Genomic DNA, 21285 nt, shown 5'->3' with positions numbered 1-21285 from the left:
CCAGCAGAGTTGCACATTCATTGGTTTAGCTGTCTTGCAATACTGTTTAGTTCTGAAAACTAGAAAAAAGCGCAAATCATATTTTGCATCAACACTATGCTACACTGTAATATTGTAGTTTACTGCACCAATCTGTACCACCAATGAGGTTGTATAAAAACAACTTCTAAAATTATTATTCACAATCAAGTATCAATGTGCATACATATAGATTCAAGGCTCCCCATTTGTTTAGATTTTTTTCTAATCTCAGTAACCAGGACATTTTGCTGTTAAATATGTTACTTCCAATAATAAATAACAACAGCAGATTTTTTAACACTATGGGTGGTTTTATATTAAGGAAACAAAGGGGGAACCTGATATGAACTTTAGAGAACATATACTTCCAGAAATAAATGTGTTAAATCTTATTTTTATATACTTAAAATATCTGTACACAGGTTTCCATGTGAGATTGCTATTCTGTAAAAAATCCAACTCAACCCTTTTGTTATGATAGCTAAATTTATCCTATTTTCTCAGCTTTTTCACTGCACAGTATATTCAGAGCTCTGTTTGATAATACAATTTAATATGATTTGATTGCAACACATTGCAATGTTCAGTTTCTCACACAATGAAAGAATCACTCAGTTACCTTTTCAATGGACTATACTCTACCATCAAATAAAACAAACTGAAAAGCAATAACATAGCATCATCATCATGCAAAATACCCTTGGAAACCAACGTTCAAATATCACAAAGACATTTTTTATTCACAGGCATTTTTGTGTGAGCCTTTGAAGGATTCAATTAGCTTTTTATATAACTGGGAAAATGAGGTGAATATTACATTGAAATTAACATTTTCCTCACAGAAGATGACACCCAGTTTAAAATGAGAATCACTTTTTAGTTAAACTCTCAAGCACCTTTATATCTGAAAACAAGTTTCCTTCTTTCCTTCCTTCCTTCCTTCAATTTATCAACCTACTAAAACTTAGCTGGCAACATGATTAATTTTGGAAGAATAAACCACTCATTATAAAGCATTTCAACCATTCTGAACTTCTGATGAGGACTAGCCAATATTTTCATTTTACTCAACTAGTTTGGACAAAACTGATTTTCAAAGCATCCATCTTAGTGCTAGTAATGTATATCGGGGAGCAGGTTTTCTTTTTACTTCTTTATTTTTTTTTTTTAATAACTGTTCATGTAAAAGAATATAAATCTTCAAGATATCCAAAGCTTAAAAGAAATTAAAATCATATACATAAGCTATTGTCAGGGGAGCCCTTTTACATGAAGTCGTCAAGATTACAACAGCAAACAAATGGAAAAAAAAAATCTTTTTTTTTTTTTTTTTATTTCCCAGTGGAGCAGACACAGAATTCTGTTCGGATGGCATAGATGATGCAGCATTCACACACGTTTAAGGATCCGACACTCCAACATGCAGCCACCATGGGTGCCTTTACGAGTCTCACAACGAGTGATAACCAGACATGAGCACTGCTGTTCTGCTGCTGTCTGAATAGCTGACCCTTTTGAAAATGAAACTGAGGCTATCGTTTTGGCCGGGTCTTGATTAAGTTATGCAGGTTTTGGTTTAACAAGGTCATAACTGGTAGTGTCTGCTGCCAGACAGCAGCCAAAGCAGGACCAACTGAATTCCTACCATAGACCACAGTGATGGACTCAGACCAGAGACACCACCGCAGTCGGCCGAATCTTCCTGTTGAAAAGAAAAGGAGAAACCATTTAACATGAATTATAATTAATTATAATTAAATTACCTGAGAAGTAATCTATATTTTAGTCTTCAACATTTTGAACTATCCTTGAGGCATCCTTTTTGGTCTTATATATGTTATTTTGCCTAAAATAACAGCAAAATAATTCCTGTACGTTTGTCTGATTTTTGATACAAAGAGTAGCATTACTACATTAACTATAAACACGGGAGAACTAAATACTTACAGGGCTTACTGCAGTCACTTATGAACTAGACAGGATACTTACATAATCAAACAAGAACACTATGGGATATACCTGGGGGGCCCAGTAAGCCACATCTATGTTCCTTAAAATTACATCAATTTGGAGATTTTGGGCATCACTTTATTGTGAGGAAAGATGGAAAAACAGATAACTTTTCAAGATAAGAAAACAAATACCAGAATCTGTTTGTGTCCATTTCATCATGATCACACATCAAAACAAATATGCTCTGCAGGTGAAGATACGATCAAAGAGAATGAAAATGCTTTCTTTGTCTCTGATGCTGTATTCAAGTATGAGAACCAAATCTTCTGCTGTTTTTTTGTGCATGTTCAATACAGCCTGTAGAGAAGTCACCCTCCAATTGGAGAGCTCACTCTGAGCTGCACCGCTCTGTCATGTATCAGTAGATCTAATTATTCCTTATGCCACAGAGCAATCACACCTCTGTTCCCCATTCCTCTTTATTGTTAACTGCTGTTATTTGGTCACACTTTGCCTATTACGTGTAATGTCTTTCACATCATGGACTTATTCATTAGTCTGGTTGAAATACATTTAATACCTGTTCTGGAGTCTGATCATATTTTTGGATATGATAAATGTATGCCTTTTGGAACAAACCATCTTTGAATCTTTAGTGGCACATTGGGCCCTCTTCAAATTTATTAGTAAAGAGCTGCTCTGTATAGCTTCAGTATAGCTCTAGTAGTTCTGGAGACCACAATGCAATAAGACTTAGCTTTGCTGTGTGAGAGATCAGGCCAAATAAATCTAAACTGAAAGATACCAAATTCAAGAAAGGGAACTAAGTGAAAATTACAGAAAGCTGTTAAAAAAACCCCCAAAACCCAACAACCCCAAAACCAAGAAAACAGAAAAAAACACTTAAAACCCAACAAAAACCAGAAAGCACAAAAATATCTAGAAGAATCTCAAAAAGCAAGTCCCTCACAAGGATCCAGAAGAATGTTTAGAAATACTGCTTTAGATTTCCAGGTATAATTAATGTCACAATTAGAATAACCAACACCCCCTCCCCCACCCAAAAAAAAAACCACCAAAAACCCAACCCAAAAACAGGTGAAAAAACGCCAGCCTCACCCCCCTAAAAAATACCGATCAAACCCCAGAGAAACATCCCTGCATGAATCAGTAGGGAAACGTTAGTACACTGTCATAGGGAAAAGGTCAGTATTTAGGAAATTGAGTTTACTCAAATGGGCAAGAACAGGAAAGCACATAAAAATGGCAGATTAGACACAAACAGGAAATTAGGAGGGCTGATAAAGAATTTTTGATGATGTCCCTGCAAAATATGCTGAAAATAATAGCAGATTTTTGAATAGATCAAAAGCATGAAGCTAAATATGGAGTTAGGGCAACTGCTTGATAACAGAGGTGTAAAAAGGGAACTCGGGGGTTACAGGGCATGTCAAAGGACTTCAATGAGTTCTTTGTGGCAGTTTTAAGGGGTGAAGACTTTAATGAGATTCCCACTACACACAATGCATTCTTTAAAGCAGAGCAGTTGGAGGAACCAGATACATTTGGAAGAAATATATGGAAAATCAGATAAAGCAGACAAATTAGTCTCAATATGTCATCAAGAATGATGGCATTCACTGACAGTCACCTTTACAAACTTGGATGTAGAAAAATAAAACAAAACAAAAGAATAACCCAAAACCAGAATTCAAGATTAAAAAAAAAAAAATGTCCTAAAGCAAATAACTCATATTATCTGCCATTCTTTATCAATAGTAGCCATTTCCAGACATGTCTCTGCCATCTGTTAGCTTTATAATTTAGTTCCATAATTTTGGCTTAGGCTTTTTTTTTTTTTTCAGTTGATTGCACTCTAAAAGTTCAAAATTCCTAAGGTTTCCAGTCAACAAGTAAGTCATAAGTGAACTTTGCTTCACCAGATTTAGAGTGGGATGCTAAGATTTGAAGACGCACTGAACTTTCTCATTTATTTAGTTTGGCTCCAACTCTTTTTGCATCTGCATTGTGTCTTGTCATGTAGCTTTATTTCTACTCAAAGTACCTAAAAATAACCTTTTTGCTTCTTCCTTACAGCGAGTACCATCAGGAACAGGATCATCATTAAAATTTCTTCTCAGATGCATTCCATGAACAGTACTCAGTGTTACCTCTTGGTATGTAAGATTCTTATCACTGAAATTACTTAGAAGGGTCATCTTTGAAGAAATAGCCTAAAGTAAAGCACAAGGTTTAAAATTTTCCAACAGAGGGGAGCCGTCTCAAGAGTAAATAAGAAGTAAATTGAGGGTCTTAGACAAAATTGTTCATAATAGGAAGAAGAAATATCTACATCCAGTATGGATACAGAGTAGATGGACCTCCACAAACAGAATTATACTGTACTCAGCTTTCATGTCACCTCTGTACTAGACCAAATTTTGGGCAAATTATGTTGATGAATTAATCCTACCACAATATGTACTTGAAAAAAAAACAAACCCAACACCACTCTGTTGCCCATTTCTATTTGCTTTTTGAGAATTTTTGTCAACTACATCACAATTTACAGACACTGCTTTTACAGTCAACAGCTACACTATATGATATTCTTGTTGGACTGAAAAGAAATATTTCAATATACTTTGCTCTCTCCGTAAGACTACACAGACCAGTTTCTACAGGATTCACAACTTCACAACAGTGGAAAATGACTTGTAAGCCTCACACACAAGAGGCACCTTTTAATTATGAATGGCAGAGTTCGACAGTACTAGACAAAAGTATACAAGGTTTATACACATATTTCAAGGCTGGTGAGATTTTAACCTCATACTGATCAAAGTCACATTGAATTTCTGAGGTTTGTAGACCAATTTACAGTGGTGAACCAGCAGTTCTGCCAAGAACAATTTCTAAATATTCTCTCTGGCATCAGTTATTCTTTTGTGTCCTAAGCCAAGACCATATAGTAGTGGCAAGGAAGGCAGAGTAAATCCTATCTAAATTACTTTTCTCTCCCCAGCATTGCACTTTGTAATTTTCTTATGTGATTTAATGGTTGTGAAAAATATGAGTAAAAAAAAAAGAGATAGTCTGGTTACATGCTGATTTACATCAATTCAAAAAAAATCAACAGTTTTATGGAAATGAGTGAAATCTTATTATTAATTCAGAACCAGATTGAGCAAAACATCAGTTCTGAATGATCTTCGAAATGTCTTTTTTGAAAACACTTCCCTTATTCCTGAGTTTTAAGAAAACTTCTCAACTATTTTCTGTAAATGATATTTCTAAGCTTTCTTATAAAATTTCTTATATAAAATTACATAGCATAATTTTATCTTATCTTTACCTTATCTTTACCTTATCTTATCTTTACCTCTGCCAGTGCAATTAAACACTGAACTATTCTGAAGCAGCTTCACTGAAATTTTCCAGCTTATTAAGTGAGTCACACAGAAACCTTGAATAACCAACAGATCAGTTGGGGATGTCCTCTCTTTGTTGTATTCAAAATAATATCCTGTATGTTATTTCTCTTTGAAGAGAGAAAGAATTGGAAAAGAAATTGGAAAGAATCCTCTTTAGCCAGTTTCTTTTCATCAGAAGCGTATCAGAAATTTCTTGTATTAATAAGTCACACGTCAAATTTCCTTGCACGCTTGAGGTAGAGAAGCATCAAATCCAAATGTCAACTCCTTCATGTCATACTTTACTATGATAACTCCAGAGAGGGTTATTTTACAACATCACACATTGTGAAAATGATTCAGCTCTTGCAGAATGGAAATGAATACTTTTATAAAACCATATATTCATTGCTAACTATCAAACCCACATTTTCACTGCTATATATCACCATTTCCTTGAAGGCAGTGCCAGACCATAATTTTAAAGACACACACGGAAATATAAATACATATATATATATATACGCATACATGTCTAAGTCTATATACACATTTGTTACTCCTTCAGAAGTACACTCTAACTATCTAATGTACTAAAGCTTTATCTTGAAACTTTACCCATTTATCAGAACTCGTTGTGCTACACTGACTATATACAAAGGATAAAATGACATTATCTGCCAAAGAGGTTCTGATCTGGCCTTTGCTATCAACTGGTTACCTCAAAGTTATACCTTTTATAAGCATACCTTTTAAACGCTTCATATTGCATGGAGAACACCTTCGTTTTTATGCAAGAGTCATTTCAAGTTCCAGTACAGGGTCTTTTATGAATTTTGTGCTACTCTGTCTGGACTACTACACCAGACTGTCAAAGCTGTACAGCTACCCACACACAGACCAGGGATACAGCTGATCCCATTGAGATGTATACAGTTGTCTGGGCTGCTAAACACCCCCAAAGCTCCCGCTGACATCCCTGGGAGCTGACAGAAATAAGACATTCCTAGAAGAGGCTAAAAACTTGTAGAGTTCTCTTTATTCTCAGGTATGGCACACAAAACCAGGGTGCACGTACAAAGTAAGAGCAAGCTGTTCAAGGGGGTGATAAAGACTGTTTTGTTATCCTTGATGGAAAAAAAAAAAAAACAAACCTGCTGTTATTGAACGTGGTCAGCTGGTTTATATCTGTGTTGGCTTCAGTGACTTTAATAAAACTACCCAGATTAATGTCCAGTGAAACCCCATTTCCAAAATCACAAAGTTATTAAAAACGGGATGGATGAACAAAATTGCCTTTATAACTTTCTGTTGCCAAAAGTCTATCAGATAAATTATATTTTCTGGGTTTCCCAGTATTTTGGTTTGCCTTCTTGAGCAGAAAGACCATTTTGGACATAAAGAATTCAGCTCAAGGTGAGTCTCTGCAGCTTTACAGACATTGGACAGTAGCTTTTTAATTAAAACAAGGTTACTTGCAGACTAAATTGCATGAGTAGGAACATGAGATGTTAATCTTCTATATTTTAATGTGAAATACCACTGGCATGGGGGAAGGGACTTTCACCCTTCCTTACAACCTTCAGCCATGGCTGTGCAAGTTCCTAGGTTTGCTAGAAATTGGATCACTTAAATACAGAATAACTAATAGGAAAATTACTCCAATACAACTGTTAAACAGATCTTTAAGCTGTTTTTCATTGATGTTCAAGTGATATTAATTGAACTTTCCCCAAGTATAAACAGAATATAAATTATTGACAAAATTAGTGTTCTAAATTGTTACAATTTTTAATATTTTACTACAGTAACTCTGAAAAATGACCTCTAAGGTTCTATCTCTGCCTCTCAGTTGACTTTACTTTGATAGCTATGTTAATATCTCCCTCTAGTGGTTTTCTGAATAATAATATTGATCAGAAACCCCTCCAGTGTACAAGGTCGTGAATTTTATTCTCATTAGATCAGCAGCTCTGTTGGTGTATGTGTCACTAGCAGAGCAGTGCACATTCTCGCACTGTTAAATGCAACACACTCTAAAATGCCAAGGCTTCCGTTATGAACCCCACCGTCTGCACTAGGGCAACCCACAGGACTTCACGTAGCCATGTATTTCATTAGAAGAAAAACCCATCTTCTGCTGTAATTAGGAAATAAATATATTTAGGTTGCAAAAAAATAAAAAGCAAAAATATTATTTTAGTCAGTTCATACTTTGACCAAATAGATGTGCACTGTTACCTTCCATCATTAACATTTGCGCTCCTCTGAATGCAGCGAAAACTCCTTACTCTTCTCAATAGCAACACTCCCGTAATTCCTACACAGAGTACTCATCTTTGCTATCCCTAAGTACAGCTTTGTTTTCACAGGCATTATTGTCTCTTCTAATTACTTTGTACCTTTGTTTGATTTTGTGCAGAAAACTTTCTTCTTCTGTTTCATTTTAACAGGGACAAGGGAAAAATGTTCTGAAGGGCATGACACTGACTCAGCTGGCACATGTGCAATCTCAGATTGCCCACCATATAAACCCAACAGGTTCCTATGTCTTTGTATTTGCTATGGGAGAGGCCCTTGTGTTCTGTAATTCTGATTTACAAGGCTCCAGACAGGTTTTTTTTCATATTTAATTTCCCTTGATATTGTGATAATAATTTGCTCCAGATTGTTGATTTTGAGACTTGCTTCGTTCTATTTTCTTTTGTATGCGTAGTAAGTAAAAAAGTCTGCTAATTTTTTAAGCCAAGAACAAAACAAAAAATTAGAGAAAGTAACTGACCATCCACACCACATGAAAACTTGCAGAAAAATGAAGATAGGAGCAGACGTCATGGCAGAGGCACGACTCGTTGTGCATATAGGCTGATCCTATTAATAACGGGCAAAGTAGCAAGTAGAGGAAAGGAAAGAAAACACAGAAAAAAAGACACACAAGATGAGATATCATGCAAATTGCTGGCAGTTAGCAGAGTTAATGTGAAAGCATCCACCCAAGAGCAAGAGATTCACAGCAAATTTTGCAAATAAACTTAACCAAAACAATCCACTGTTACAAAACACATGACTTACACACTGATTAGCACATCAAGCTAGTGAGCAACAGTTGTACTTTCACACACAATGGTATCAGAAGGATTTGGAATATTTACAATGGCCAAATAGCTTTTGGATGGTTTTTCAACTTTGTTTAAACTTTGCTGGCCAGGAAGAAGACTTTCTTTTTAAAATAAAATTTGGTTAGTAGAAAAATGCATTGAATATCATCTGTCTGGACTTTCCTGACACTACTGTCATCTCAGTAGTTGTGCCTCATTAAAGAAAGCAGAGAATACACTGGAGCAAAAATTGGTATACTGCAGTTACAGCCAACTAACTGCACTAGTTCTGAATAATCTTTCCTTTGCAGAAATGGGATGAGGCATTACAAAAGCATTTTAAAAATATTTATTTTATATAATGGCAGGTACTTCTCTGTTCAGTACTTTTTGCCTTGACATTTATTCTGAACAATCTGAATTCAACATATTCTCTTTCACACAGTCTTTTGAAAGGTAAGACAGAGAGTATATTTGAGATATTTAATATATGTGGCACAGATAATTTTTCTCCTTTAAAACTGTAATGTATGCAATAGAAGGAGTACTAAACAGCATAATTTTGCTCATTTCAGTAAAGCAATACACATTTATACCTGTTAAGACTGTGACCTAAGGTCAGTACATATTTGCACAATTTCTAAAGGGAACATCCTAAACCAGATAGAAAGTTTTAATAATTTAACATCTTAAATAATATTTGTAAACACTAATGTAAAAATACTACTTCTAAGCCAGGATTAACATCTATTTGTGAAAGCAATAAAAGAACTGAATTTCACAGCACCCTACAGAGACCATTGGTTTTATGTTCGCTGACCTTTTTTTTTTTAGTAGGAATCATGTGTGAAAGTGCAATATTTATAAGAAAAGGCAGATAAGAAAGCAGCTGCTAATTTTATGTTAATAATGGGATACTTGAAATAGAGTGGCTATGGTCTAGAGTGAACAGTATGTTTAGTGATAAGGAGGTTACCAGGCACCAAGGTACATTTAAATGTAGTTTTCACTGCTCTTCTAAAACAGCTCTACAATTGTTTTAAAGATAGTCCTAAAGTCTTACAAGTTTTACCTGTTTCGCTTCATCAAAACAGACATCAGGACCTTTTCTGTATCTAGGCTGTTTGACCATTTCACAGGGATTTGGCCCCTCATCTGTTTCTCTGGTTAAGGAGCATGACTGGCTTTGGTGCATTGTACAGTAGCAGGATTAACATTCTGCTTTTACTTTCATGGGAGAAGAGAAGGTTTAAGCTAATTCAGACAGCACTGAAATAAACATCAGTAGTCAAAGTTCCTTGTTTAAATTAAATAAAATCAAATCACACCATCCCTCCAAATAAATCAACATCAAATACCCATTTTTACACTGCTTTAATCTAGAAAATAAACATCCTGCATGACTTTTTAGAACCAGTACTTCCAGAACCGTACACAAAATAAAAATAAAAGCTGAGGGTTTTTAAGATTTTCTGTATTGCTTTTATTACCATTGCATAAATATTACAGAAAATATTTGAAACTTTTGATGGTGCTGATTGGTTATAGCATATGTTACTGTTGAGTTATTCTGCTAAAATGAAGATACACAGTAAAAGCGAGGAAGCCTATTTGGAAAAGTACTGCTATAGACAGGCTGAAAATTGCAGTAAACGCTTATAAGAACTATCGGTTTTATTTTGTGTACACCTATATTAACCCAAATATCATAGATAAGATCATCCCACTGTAGGCTTTGATAGTACATGACAGAAAACCTAATCAGATCTCATTAGCATTTCAGTGATGAAGGCAGACAGAGAAAATGCTGTCCAAGCTAACAGCAGAACAGCAGCATAGAAATGGGAGCAGTGACATGCTATTAATTAGCTCACTATAACCTGAGGTTACGTCTCTGAAATCTGAAATCCATAATCACTGATATTTAAGTGTATATACTATACTTCACATTTGCCACAGGCTAACAAGGGACACAAATCATTGCAGCACACTTGAAAGGCACTGATACAGAATCATAGAATCATAGAATGGTTTGGGTTGGAAGGGATCTTAAAGATCATCGAGTTCCAACCCCCCTGCCATGGGCAGGGACACCCTCCACTAGCCCAGGTTGCTCAAAGCCTCATCCAGCCTGGCCTTGAACACCTCCAGGGATGGGGCATCCACAGCTTCTCTGGGCAACCTGTTCCAGTGCCTCACCACCCTCACAGGAAAAAATTTCTTCCTAATATCTAACTAAAATCCGCTCTCTTTCTGTTTAAAGCCATTACCCCTCGTCCTGTCACTCCACTCCCTGATAAAGAGTGCCTCCCCATCTCTCCTGCAGCCCCTCTTAGGTACAGGAAGGCTGCAATAATGCCTCCTCGGAGACTTCTCTTCTCCAGGCTGAACAACCCCAACTCTCTCAGCCTGTCCTTGTACGGGATGCGCTCCAGCCATCTGATCACATGGTAAACTGCAAAACCGCCTTCTGCAGAAACCTGCTTATATTACCATTCAGCATGTTAAGCTTTGCTTTCAGCTTCTGCTGTTGGCAGTACACACATTAAAGCTCAGCTAGAGTGTTTTAAAAAAAATGAGCACCAAAACTTTACTTATCTTAGCAGCTCTAACTTACACTTGAAGCAATCCTACTCATATGCTATCGTGGAGTTCTACAGCAGCTTCATTGCAATGAGCGGAGATGCCCAATGGAGGAGAAGCAAGAGGACAGGGAATTTATTTCTACTGATCTAACCTGTCTTCATTCAGATGTTACCAGACTCACCTCCCCTTTCCTCTGCCAGGGCCCAACTGAAAGGGAAGTCAAAACATAGAAATATTCAAAAAGACTATGTGCACAAGTGAAGCTGTACCAGCCAGCAGGAAACAGTCTAATAATAACCACCTGAATAGCACCCAAAGGTCATTCTGCCCGCTTGGGTGATGTTACGCTACATCTGCATTTCACAATGTACCTTACTTACAGAACAGAGAGAATAGCTTAGTACTGCAGAGTTGGAACAAAAATAAAACAGTTCATTTAGTCGACATCTATAAGCCCACCCAGCTGCTCCAGCCACCATCTGAGGTCGTTTATTGCTTTCTAGAAGGTTGGGGCCCCACAGGGAAATGCAAGTAACATGCGCATTTCCCATCAAACGTGCTTCATTTTCTGTAGTGAGTCCTGTCTATAAATTCAGACAGTGGCAACGGTTAATCAAGCTGTCATGGCCTGGAGCCAATTAGAATGTTAGGCTGTGTTTACATAGTTCTGTGATGACACGGATATAGCTTCCACCCCATGTAACTTCCTTTTCAGCCCAAGCATAGATGGAATTCTGGTTTTACTAATACAGCAATGAACGCGTTGCTTGTGCCAAAGAAACAGAGTCATCTCCTCCACCATCTGCTTTTATTTCAGGAATGGGAGACGTCTCAACTAATTTCCTGACAGGGACAAAGGTACTACTAATTGTTTTCCATATTCTGTCATAATAATCCAATTATGATTTGATTTACCATCTCTGGCATACTACCCTGAAGCATACATAGCAGAGAAAATTTGAGGTGCATTTCTCCTGGCCTAGAATACCTGTATGTTGGTTTTATTTTATTTCCATCACTATCACCTGTATGTATCTACAGAAGTGAACAGGTTAGGGGCATAGAGATTGACATGAAGGTGGTTGTAAGTTAGAAAAACTTTTCATGTGCTTTTAATTTTAATGCATGTGTTGCAAGGACTCTGCTTAGCACATATGCCACCTATGTCTTCAGCCAGCTTTGAAGAACTTCTATGATAGCAACTGAATAAACTCTAGCAGTTGATGGTTAAAGCAGTTTCCATGGGAAGTAAGTAGTTCTCATGGGCATTGAGAACACGCTGAAGTGCCTCCATCACTTTGTCTCAGTGTTGAAGGCATCAGCGCAGCATCCTAACTTTTCATGACCAAACATGCTTATCTTGGTGCTTCCCTTTGTTTTGGTTACTTCTCCAGACAGATGTACCCTTGCCTTTTCTAAAAGCTGAACAAGCCCAGGAGTTTTAGTCTCCCCTTGCGTGTCCTGTGCTCCAGATGCCAAGCACCCTGGTGACCCTTCACTGGGCATCCCCCAGTAAGTCAGTATGGTACTGGGGAGTCCCAAGCTATACACAGCACTTCAGATGTGGTCTCATCAGTGCTGAAGAGGTAGGATGGACGCATTCTCCCAACCTGGTGACTACACTCTTGCTAACATAGCCCACGACATAACTGGCCTCTTTATTGCAAGGGACAGTGCCAACTGATGTTCAACTTCCTGTCCATCATGCTCCTGATGTCCTGTTCTGTAAAGCTGTTTCTAGTTACTCCAGCCCCAGCCTGTCCAGCTGCATGTCATTATTGTGTTCTGGATCCAAGACTTTGCATCTGCCTTTTAGAAACTTCCTTAAGTTCCTGTAAGCCCATTTCTGTGTAGGTCCTCACAAATAACACCTTTGCTCTCTATCTCAATGACGCTGCTTCAGATCATTTGTGATATCAGCCACAAATATCTCCTGTTTCAAGTACTACAATGGCAAGCATGCTACTAATGTGTACAGAAACAGGCCATTTTTTTTTTCACATATATTCCAGTATATCATAGCCAAAAATCAATCCACACTGCCAAATAACTTTATTTTAAAGGATACCCGGCTTCTCTGCTTGCATCAGTGGCTTTGGGTCACAGGAGCGACACAGCAGTTGGCTGTCACTAATAATGAATACCAGATTGGTGTTTGAAATCTTCTCTGCATGATAAAGTCTGGAAAAAAAGCCAACAAAAACCTATGTTTAAATGAAGCAAGGAAACCCATATTTGAGGACACATAGCACTGGAATAAAAGTAATCCAGCTTCACAGACACAGTCTGCCTGCTACTGTTTATCTTTTCCATTAATGAACAGCAAGACACACACAACAAATTCAGTAATCTTTTTGACATTTCCATGGTTCCCCTTTTCAACCAGACTTAGCGGAAAAAATGGAAGAGAACATAAAATGACCCTAATTGAGTTAGCAGCTAGCTCTGTACTGCTACAACAGTAGCTGTAGTGAGAAATAAAATCAGTTCAGCATCAACCCTGACAACACTGAGAAAACCCCCATTCACAAAAACAAATAAACAAAACCCCAACTCATAAACCTGTCTGTAAGGAGGGAGAGAAAGAGTTTTAGGGCATGTATGTTGTGTGTTGGATGTGCATTTGTTGTATTTTTATGTACATCTAATTCCACAAAAGACCTTTAAGTCACTATGGTCGGTTTCCATTTACAAATAATTGAATAGGCAGCATTATACCTTTAAGATATAGATACTACACTTCATGCCTTAGATACTAAAGGTAAGGGTATTTCTGTATTTTTCAAGGATAATTTTCAAGTACAATTTAAATTTACTGGAGAGGCAGACAGACCTTTGACAAAGCAGAGAAAAAATCCTTAATATTTCTTAGTCATTAACAAAATACATTCTACCTGTCAAAGAGAGGTAAATTCAGGACAGTCTAACAGGTTAATTGTTTTATGGATTCTAAATACATTTTCATACACATATAAAGTAAAAAGCAAATCTTTTCATACAGGTGGGTACCACTCTATAAGCAGAGGTTTCAGAATTCAGGTGAGAACTGAAATAATTATTTCTGAAATTTCACAGATGATGAGTTTGTACCACTGATTGGGTACACCTACAGGACAAAATACCTGTTAATTAAATAACTAATGTTGTAATTAAATATTTGGTTGCTTTAAATAGCTTAAATTGTCCTTTCATACTCATTCCCATACTGCGGCACTATTTTTGCAATGTTAGCATAATTTCTACAGCCTTTAAAGTATAACGAACTAAAGAACTCTTCTGAAAACTCTCCAGATTAAAAGAAAAAAAAAAAAACAAACCAAACACAATCAAAACCCAAACCAAAAAATGCTACAAATACCAAAACCACGAGCTTAATGAGTTCTCTGCACAACGAGGAACCCCAGAAACACAAACTAACAACATGGAGGAGGAAGTACGGAAGTGGGAAAAAATATCTGGGTGTTTTGGCTGTATTCACCATTCTCCAAACTCTCTTTTTTTCCTGGTTTGAAATATTGTCTTCCAGGAGTTTAAAATCTGTCTGTTTATTTTAATTTCAAAGACTTTTTGGAAACTCTTAATGTATGCAAACTTTCAACTCAGTAGGCTTCTGTATGAAAAGCAGAATTAGGTCTAAGTTGCTATGTTTCTGAATTATCCAAATTATTTAACATAACATTAAACATCATCTTTAATAGGCACAATGAGCCTGGAGAGCAACTCTTTTAATCACAAAACATAAGAGTATGGTTTGCTTAATAAGACCCACAGCACTTAAATCATCAGCACTATTGACTAGAAGGTAAATTTGAAGATAAATTGCATAAACTTCTTGGCCATCAAAAATTATAATACATAGCCAGACTAAAGAAAACCATCTTCTTCTGAATATTGCAGAACACCTTTAAGTTCACATAATAAATTAAAAGAAAATAAATTGTAACAGAGATAGAACACAATTTTCATGGAGCATATACAGACTATAAAACAAAATTTGTCTAAAATATTTCTATAATTCTTCAAGTATTACAACTAAAATTAATTCTAAACCAATACAAAGAGAATGCATTTTATCATTTTACTGCTTATATACTTCTCTGTCTTGCTTATGTAAGTTTGGTGTAATTAATCCAAAATATAATTTTGTTCTTATAATAGTGTCATTATCTTCTGTAAAATAAATGCATACCCAAAAGTTATTATTTATATTGAATAAAATTTACCTGGAGCAGTTTATACAGTCTACAATCCCACCAAAAGATTTATCATCATTTTCAAAGAAATACTGAGTTTGCTCAGTGATACAGCTTGTTTTAGGCAGGGCAGCACCAAAATCATCATCTTCCATATCAGCTGACAGAAAGAAGAAAATAAATAAATAAACCATGACATTTTTAAGTCACAGACACAATGGGGGGATCCAAATATGGCCCCCGGCCTAGATTCTTACCTTCTACTTCACTCAAAGTTGACTCTTTAACATTCTCTTGACTTACCTGCCTCAAGAAAACGTGGAAAAGTCAAGCTCAAAAACAGCTGCTGTAAGATAGACCTGAACACAGAAAGACAATATATATTTGTTAAAAGCTTTTTGTCTTTGTATTTTACTTGGTCCTTAAAACCTACTTAAGTAAGAGTAATTAACAACAGGATCATCAGGACTAAATATGCTTTAGACAGTTATTAAACCTGTGTCTCTTTAAACATTACAGTTTAACTCTGGTTTTCTTTCCATGCTTTCTCCCTGGTCTTTCACACTAATCTTTTACTCCACTGTAGACCTTTGCTCTCATTTGTGCCCATAACTCACATAATGGAAATATCATCATGCCACCCATGTCCTCCTTTTATACCTCTGTGGGAGGTGGAAGAGGCATGTAGATGTTCCTCTAACACTTAAACCACCCAGGACTCCTTTTGAACACACTCAAAGAAAACGGTCCTGAATTAGGTACTTTACACTGATTAAGGCTCATTAAAGTGCTGAAAAGGAGACAAACACTGGAATATTACAAGTATATTATAAAAATGATTACTGTAGCAGTTGACTTTTAAAATCATCCCTATTCCTGCTCTTGAGGTATGGAATACATTTTCCTCCTAGATGCTGCCAAAACATTTAGGCTTGAAGTACTCCATTTATTTCAAATTATTTTTCTTCACTCACAGTCACATTTTTCCTATTTTATTTACTTGTGGCAAGTACCAGCTTGGCATATCCATGCTCTCTTTCTCCTCTGCCAACCTGTCAAAACAGGAATCACAACAGGTAGGTTTTCTGACTCCCTGCTAAACCTTCCTAAGTTGTAGTTTGCTCTTGTCATGTTTTAGGTTTGCTTCTACCTGCAAATATGACCTGATCCCTCCTCATCTCATTCTGTTCTAACACCTGTTCTGCAGAGAGAAGGGACTGTATAACTTTACTCAACCCCCAAGATTTTTTTCCTTTTCTCATTATCCAGCATGATCCATGTGTAACAAAACTGAACCTGCCTGTCACCTTTCCAGTGGAGCTGTTGCCTGAAGGAGCTGCGGGTTCACATCCACAGCTTTGTGCCTTCAATCATCAGATGGACAGTGCACCAACTGTCACGGATGAGAAGAGACCTGATGCTCTTCAACAGTGATGCAACTTGCTGACAGAAAACAGTAATCCTTCATAAGGGCTTACCACAGAACTTACAGGGAACTGAATGGAAAAGGCAGCCTGGGAAAGCTCTAAAATCTTCTGAGTTAAACGAGCATGAAGGAGAAACAATATGTACTCTCTTAACTAAATGCTGATGTATCCCATATAAATTTTGAAAATTATCACTCACGCTTTTATCCTACATGGTTGCATAAAACTCTATAGTTTTCTTTAATAACCTGGTTTCTCTTATTTCCCTGCATTTGCTTTTGCCAGGTGCCTCACTAAATCCATTTTTGGTCAGCCCTTTTCACTCTGCCTGCTTAATGGCCTTCTCTGCCTGCTTCTGACCTAGATTCCATTAAAAACATGTCCATAGAAAATACTTTCATGTAGTGCTTTCAAGTTAAACATCACACAAAATAAACCTCAGGTCTAAATTGAGTCCAGACCACTGAGTCTGATTTGAACACTGATAAACTAAAGTTTCTCTGTTTGAGAAGAGCTCAAGTTTCCCTTCTGGATTACTGCCCATCTCCAGTTTTTGAGGTTTGCTGTTGTCCAAGAAAACCAAGATTTTTGCTGTTGCTGTTAATAAAATGTAACCAACAAAAAAACCCCAACATACATTCTTCCTAGTGCTATCAGTGAGAAAATCACGATATGTTTGTTCAACTGCTGTATATTTAACTCTTAGCTTCATGAAGTAGGTAATTTACTCTGGCTTGATAATAATTTTAAAAAATAAGCATTATGAAACTGTAGGAAAAGGAACAGGCAGTCTCCAAGGGTGCAATTCACACCAATGCAAGAGTATCACATCAGCCCCAATTACTTATCCCAGTTTGGTGCTGGGTGAGTAGCTGAAAGGGGTGTCTGTCTACATGGCTCTGAAATATGTAAAATTATTTCTGTGGCTATTGTTAATAATGCACAAGCCAAAGTTAAAGCTCCTAAATGGATCTTTAGTTTTAAAATTTATCCAATATTGTGATTGTGAAAGATAAACTTTATTGGTACAATCCTGCCTCTCTCAGGGTCAGTCCCAAAACTCTACAAAAGTTCAAATACACCAACTTTTTCCCTCAATGATAGAAAATGCTAGGACTTATGACTACAAAATTATACAAAAAGCTTTATATATATTTGCTTCCTTGAAACAGTTCAGTAGTGCTTTTTCCATCCCATTTCAAAGAAGCCATTAATAATTACGAGAACCTTTAACCAAACTGTGCCATCAGACAACATATTGGTTATCCTGAAGTCTGAAGCAAGACTTTTTTTTATATTTTGTAATAGATAAATTTCATGTGCTTTTGTAAAATTATTCACTGAAGAGCAAACATTGATTTTCTTTAGAGTTCTTGCTAGAAAAAGGGAAAACTGACATTCTGAAATAGGGAACCAAGTGATCAATAATTCTAAATGTAATAATTCCATCTGAACCTTCACAGCTGCCAATCAGACTTAGACCAGTAATCCCAACCCTGCTTTCTGAAGCTGATTTTGTAGAGTTGGAATACATCATCACAAAGCCTGGCAAGATCAGTTTTGAATTTAACTGTGGAAAGAACACTGAATTTTCCAAGGAGTTTGGAGACACAGCTAAGAATTCTCACCATGAGAAACTGCAGAAACAAAGGGCTCAGTGCAGTTTTGGGAGGGTGGGAAGAGGAAGAAACTAATACAGTCTCAACCTACTGAATAATTCCTGTTTGGACATACAGATTTCTGACACATTTGCACTTACCAGGCAGCTGCTGAAGCCCACCATCCTAGGTGCAAAATATCTGTTATCGTAGGCTGGGAAAAAACCAAGAGAGATTATGTTGTTTGTATAAACACCTGCACACTTTGAAGGGAATGTCAATCTCCTCACAGTGGACTACTGACCACGTAAGCAGAACGAAGTCCAGCTCCTTGCTTTGGTTCTTCTTCAGGATCACAGACCGATTGGTAGTCATACGACTTGTTAAAGGCATACAGGGACATGTTAATCAGGTTTCGCATCAGGCCAGGATCAATTTCACCAAAGAATCTTCCAATCTGACAAGGGAGAATATACAGACATAAGTTAAAATACTTCTAAATGATTGTTTCATAAAAAAGTGAACAGTTCTGATTCTCCCCTTCCACACACACTATTTTTCCCTCTACACAACACATCTGTTTGTGGTGTTTATGTATTTATTTTTTTGTTTGACTATTGCTCTCCTAAAAGCCTAGTTGGAGAACACCAGTTAGACAGTAATTGTTAAATGCACTATCAATGAGACCACCCTGCTTGGGGAAGAACAAGAAGAATATGAGAAAGAAGGTGTGTAGATGTCATATTATTTGCCCTGACCATTATAGGTCCAACAGCCTAAGGGCAGTGCACAACGAACACAACTTGGTAGAGGTCTGGCATCTTTAACCATAAATAAGACTTTGAAAAAGACTAACAAAATAACTGCAATTTTTGACATGGCAATTTTTTTTGCAATTCAGAAATGTTTTCAATTTCTGACACATTTTTCAAACTCCAATGGGCATGATATGTATAAGATTATATTCTTAGGGTGAGCTGAGACTGAAATACTATTTGTTTCTTATAAAACATCTCCCTATTTTGTTTCATGTGCTTTACTTAAAAATGTGCATACCTGTTGTGTATATTCATCCCGATTTGACATCAAAAGAAATCCACCATCGTCAAGGATAACACAGTCCACATGCTATTATAAGAAAGTAAAAAATGTTTTGCAGAAAGGATTTGTCAAGAGAACACTCTGTAATAAACTATTTTTTATTCAACACTTCAGAAGTATCTTCAAATCTGTGTGGCTCAGGCCAAATCACAACCCCATAGCCAAGGGCCAACACTAAGCTATAATAAGTAGCATTATCAGTATTATAAAAGTTTGTACAGATCAAAGGCTTATTTGTGGCTTAATTTCATAAAAGTTATTTTGTAAATTCTTATTTGCTCAATACTTTGTTAGCTCTAAGAGTACTATCCTTATTAAATCTGATTATAATTGAATCTCAGCTCATAATAAGGGACAACAACACTTCATGTGCTTCAGCCATGCTTAAACTTCTTTTCCGTTTGCAGTTTTTAACGGTAAAAGTCTCAAGGGCAGACTCTCAGCTTACTAGTTGTGCTTATTTTCACTTGCCAAGGACTGTAGTAGGTTTCTTCCAGGTGTCAGGTGCAGGAATGGGAAGCTCACTGGTTCCCTACGCTTCACACTTTGTAAAAGATCCTTGCAGTCAGAGATAGCTGCGAGGCCAAACAGATAACCTCCCAGGGTACCCTGTCTGCTGTAACTCCTGCATTTAACGGTCTTCACACGCCACAAAAGAACTCACAGAAGACCTGAGCAGAGAAAGCTTTTAAGCACATGGCAGAATCTGATACTGTGATAGCCCCTGAAGCGGTGCTCTGCTGAGCGCTCGCTGAGCTGTGGGATCCCCAGATCCTGAATGGGCTGGAAACAGAGGGCAGGAAGATGACTAACGGCTGTTGAAGGGTACATCATGTACTCTGGTGCTTTTCAGTTTGCATTTACCCTTCTCTAAGGTACTTCTAGTGTTCTTTTTCTCAGATTTTTTTTTAAATTATTTCCTTTCCTCAGTATTTGCCTCTTGCTTTGAAAATTACCGTTATATCTTTATCACATTTTTCTTCACATTGTTCTCTATTGCTCCTACTCTATTTTTTCTTCCCTCTAGCTGTCATAACCTCATTGCAATGATCCTTGTAATGACCACTTCACCTGACTTTAATACCCTCTTTCACCCCCCCAATCTTCTTCTCTCTCTCAAGACGCAAATGACTAAATCCTGTTTTCTGTAAAATTAACCCTCAAAGAATGACAGAATCAGTCTTAGATATATCTAGAGAGAATGAGTCAATTTTCATAATCTGCCTGATATTCATAAACTGAACATATTCTTACCATACTGTTTCTCTCACAGCCACAGATTTCACTGTTGCACTAGAAAACAGAAAGATAGTAATCTTCACAAAAATGTTTCAAAAGAAACTGTATTTTGCAGTTACATGAATCAATCAAGACAAGAAGTGATTTGATTTTCAATCTGTATATTAATTTAAATTATTTTTGAGTGTGTGTTGCTTATCACAAATATGTCTGTGAACAACCTGTATCCAGTAATTATCAACAGCACAATCTCAACTGTCTTTCACAAAGTCTCTGATACATCTCCCTTTTTAAGAGTGCTCAATATATTAGAGATAAATACCTTAGGGGACTTGTCAGGATGTCAGTGTTGTGAGTATAAGGTAAAGGAGAAAGAACATGTACATTTCTATGTGTTCGGGGTACGGAAAGAAAGCTTAGAGAGTATGCTGCCAAGTATCTTTTTTGACCATGAAAAGTTTCACCAGTCTCAAAGTATGGGAATCTCATGTGATAAAGGAAGCCCATCATCTCCAGTTAGCTTTTATGGCTTTGATTACTAACACGTTTTCCTCTTTTTCTTGCAATATGTGCATACACACACATAACTGTTTCCTTGTGTTATGTCGTGAGCAAAAGAGCTACGAGACAATGCTGTAGTCATTCATCTCTAATTC

At 36.8% G+C, this 21285-nt stretch overlaps 1 protein-coding gene across 1 annotated transcript in view; it reads right to left on the bottom strand.

Annotated features, from left to right (window-relative positions):
- Positions 1–1185: 1185 nt before the first annotated feature.
- The window catches only part of CACNA2D1 (calcium channel, voltage-dependent, alpha 2/delta subunit 1), a gene marked incomplete at its 5' end in the record, with an annotated part of 82798 nt that continues 62698 nt past the window's right edge, over positions 1186–21285 (bottom strand). The window contains 9 exons of the mRNA XM_010081077.1: positions 1186–1723; positions 9558–9640; positions 13140–13252; positions 15295–15424; positions 15568–15623; positions 18451–18503; positions 18594–18746; positions 19346–19417; positions 20645–20683. Of these exons, the coding sequence (XP_010079379.1) occupies positions 1607–1723; positions 9558–9640; positions 13140–13252; positions 15295–15424; positions 15568–15623; positions 18451–18503; positions 18594–18746; positions 19346–19417; positions 20645–20683 (816 nt within the window). The remainder of the gene's footprint in view (positions 1724–9557; positions 9641–13139; positions 13253–15294; positions 15425–15567; positions 15624–18450; positions 18504–18593; positions 18747–19345; positions 19418–20644; positions 20684–21285) is intronic.

Source organism: Pterocles gutturalis, unplaced genomic scaffold (genome assembly GCF_000699245.1).
Source record: "Pterocles gutturalis isolate BGI_N339 unplaced genomic scaffold, ASM69924v1 scaffold6089, whole genome shotgun sequence".
NCBI lineage: Eukaryota > Metazoa > Chordata > Aves > Pterocliformes > Pteroclidae > Pterocles > Pterocles gutturalis.
This window is presented reverse-complemented; position numbering and strand designations above follow the sequence as displayed.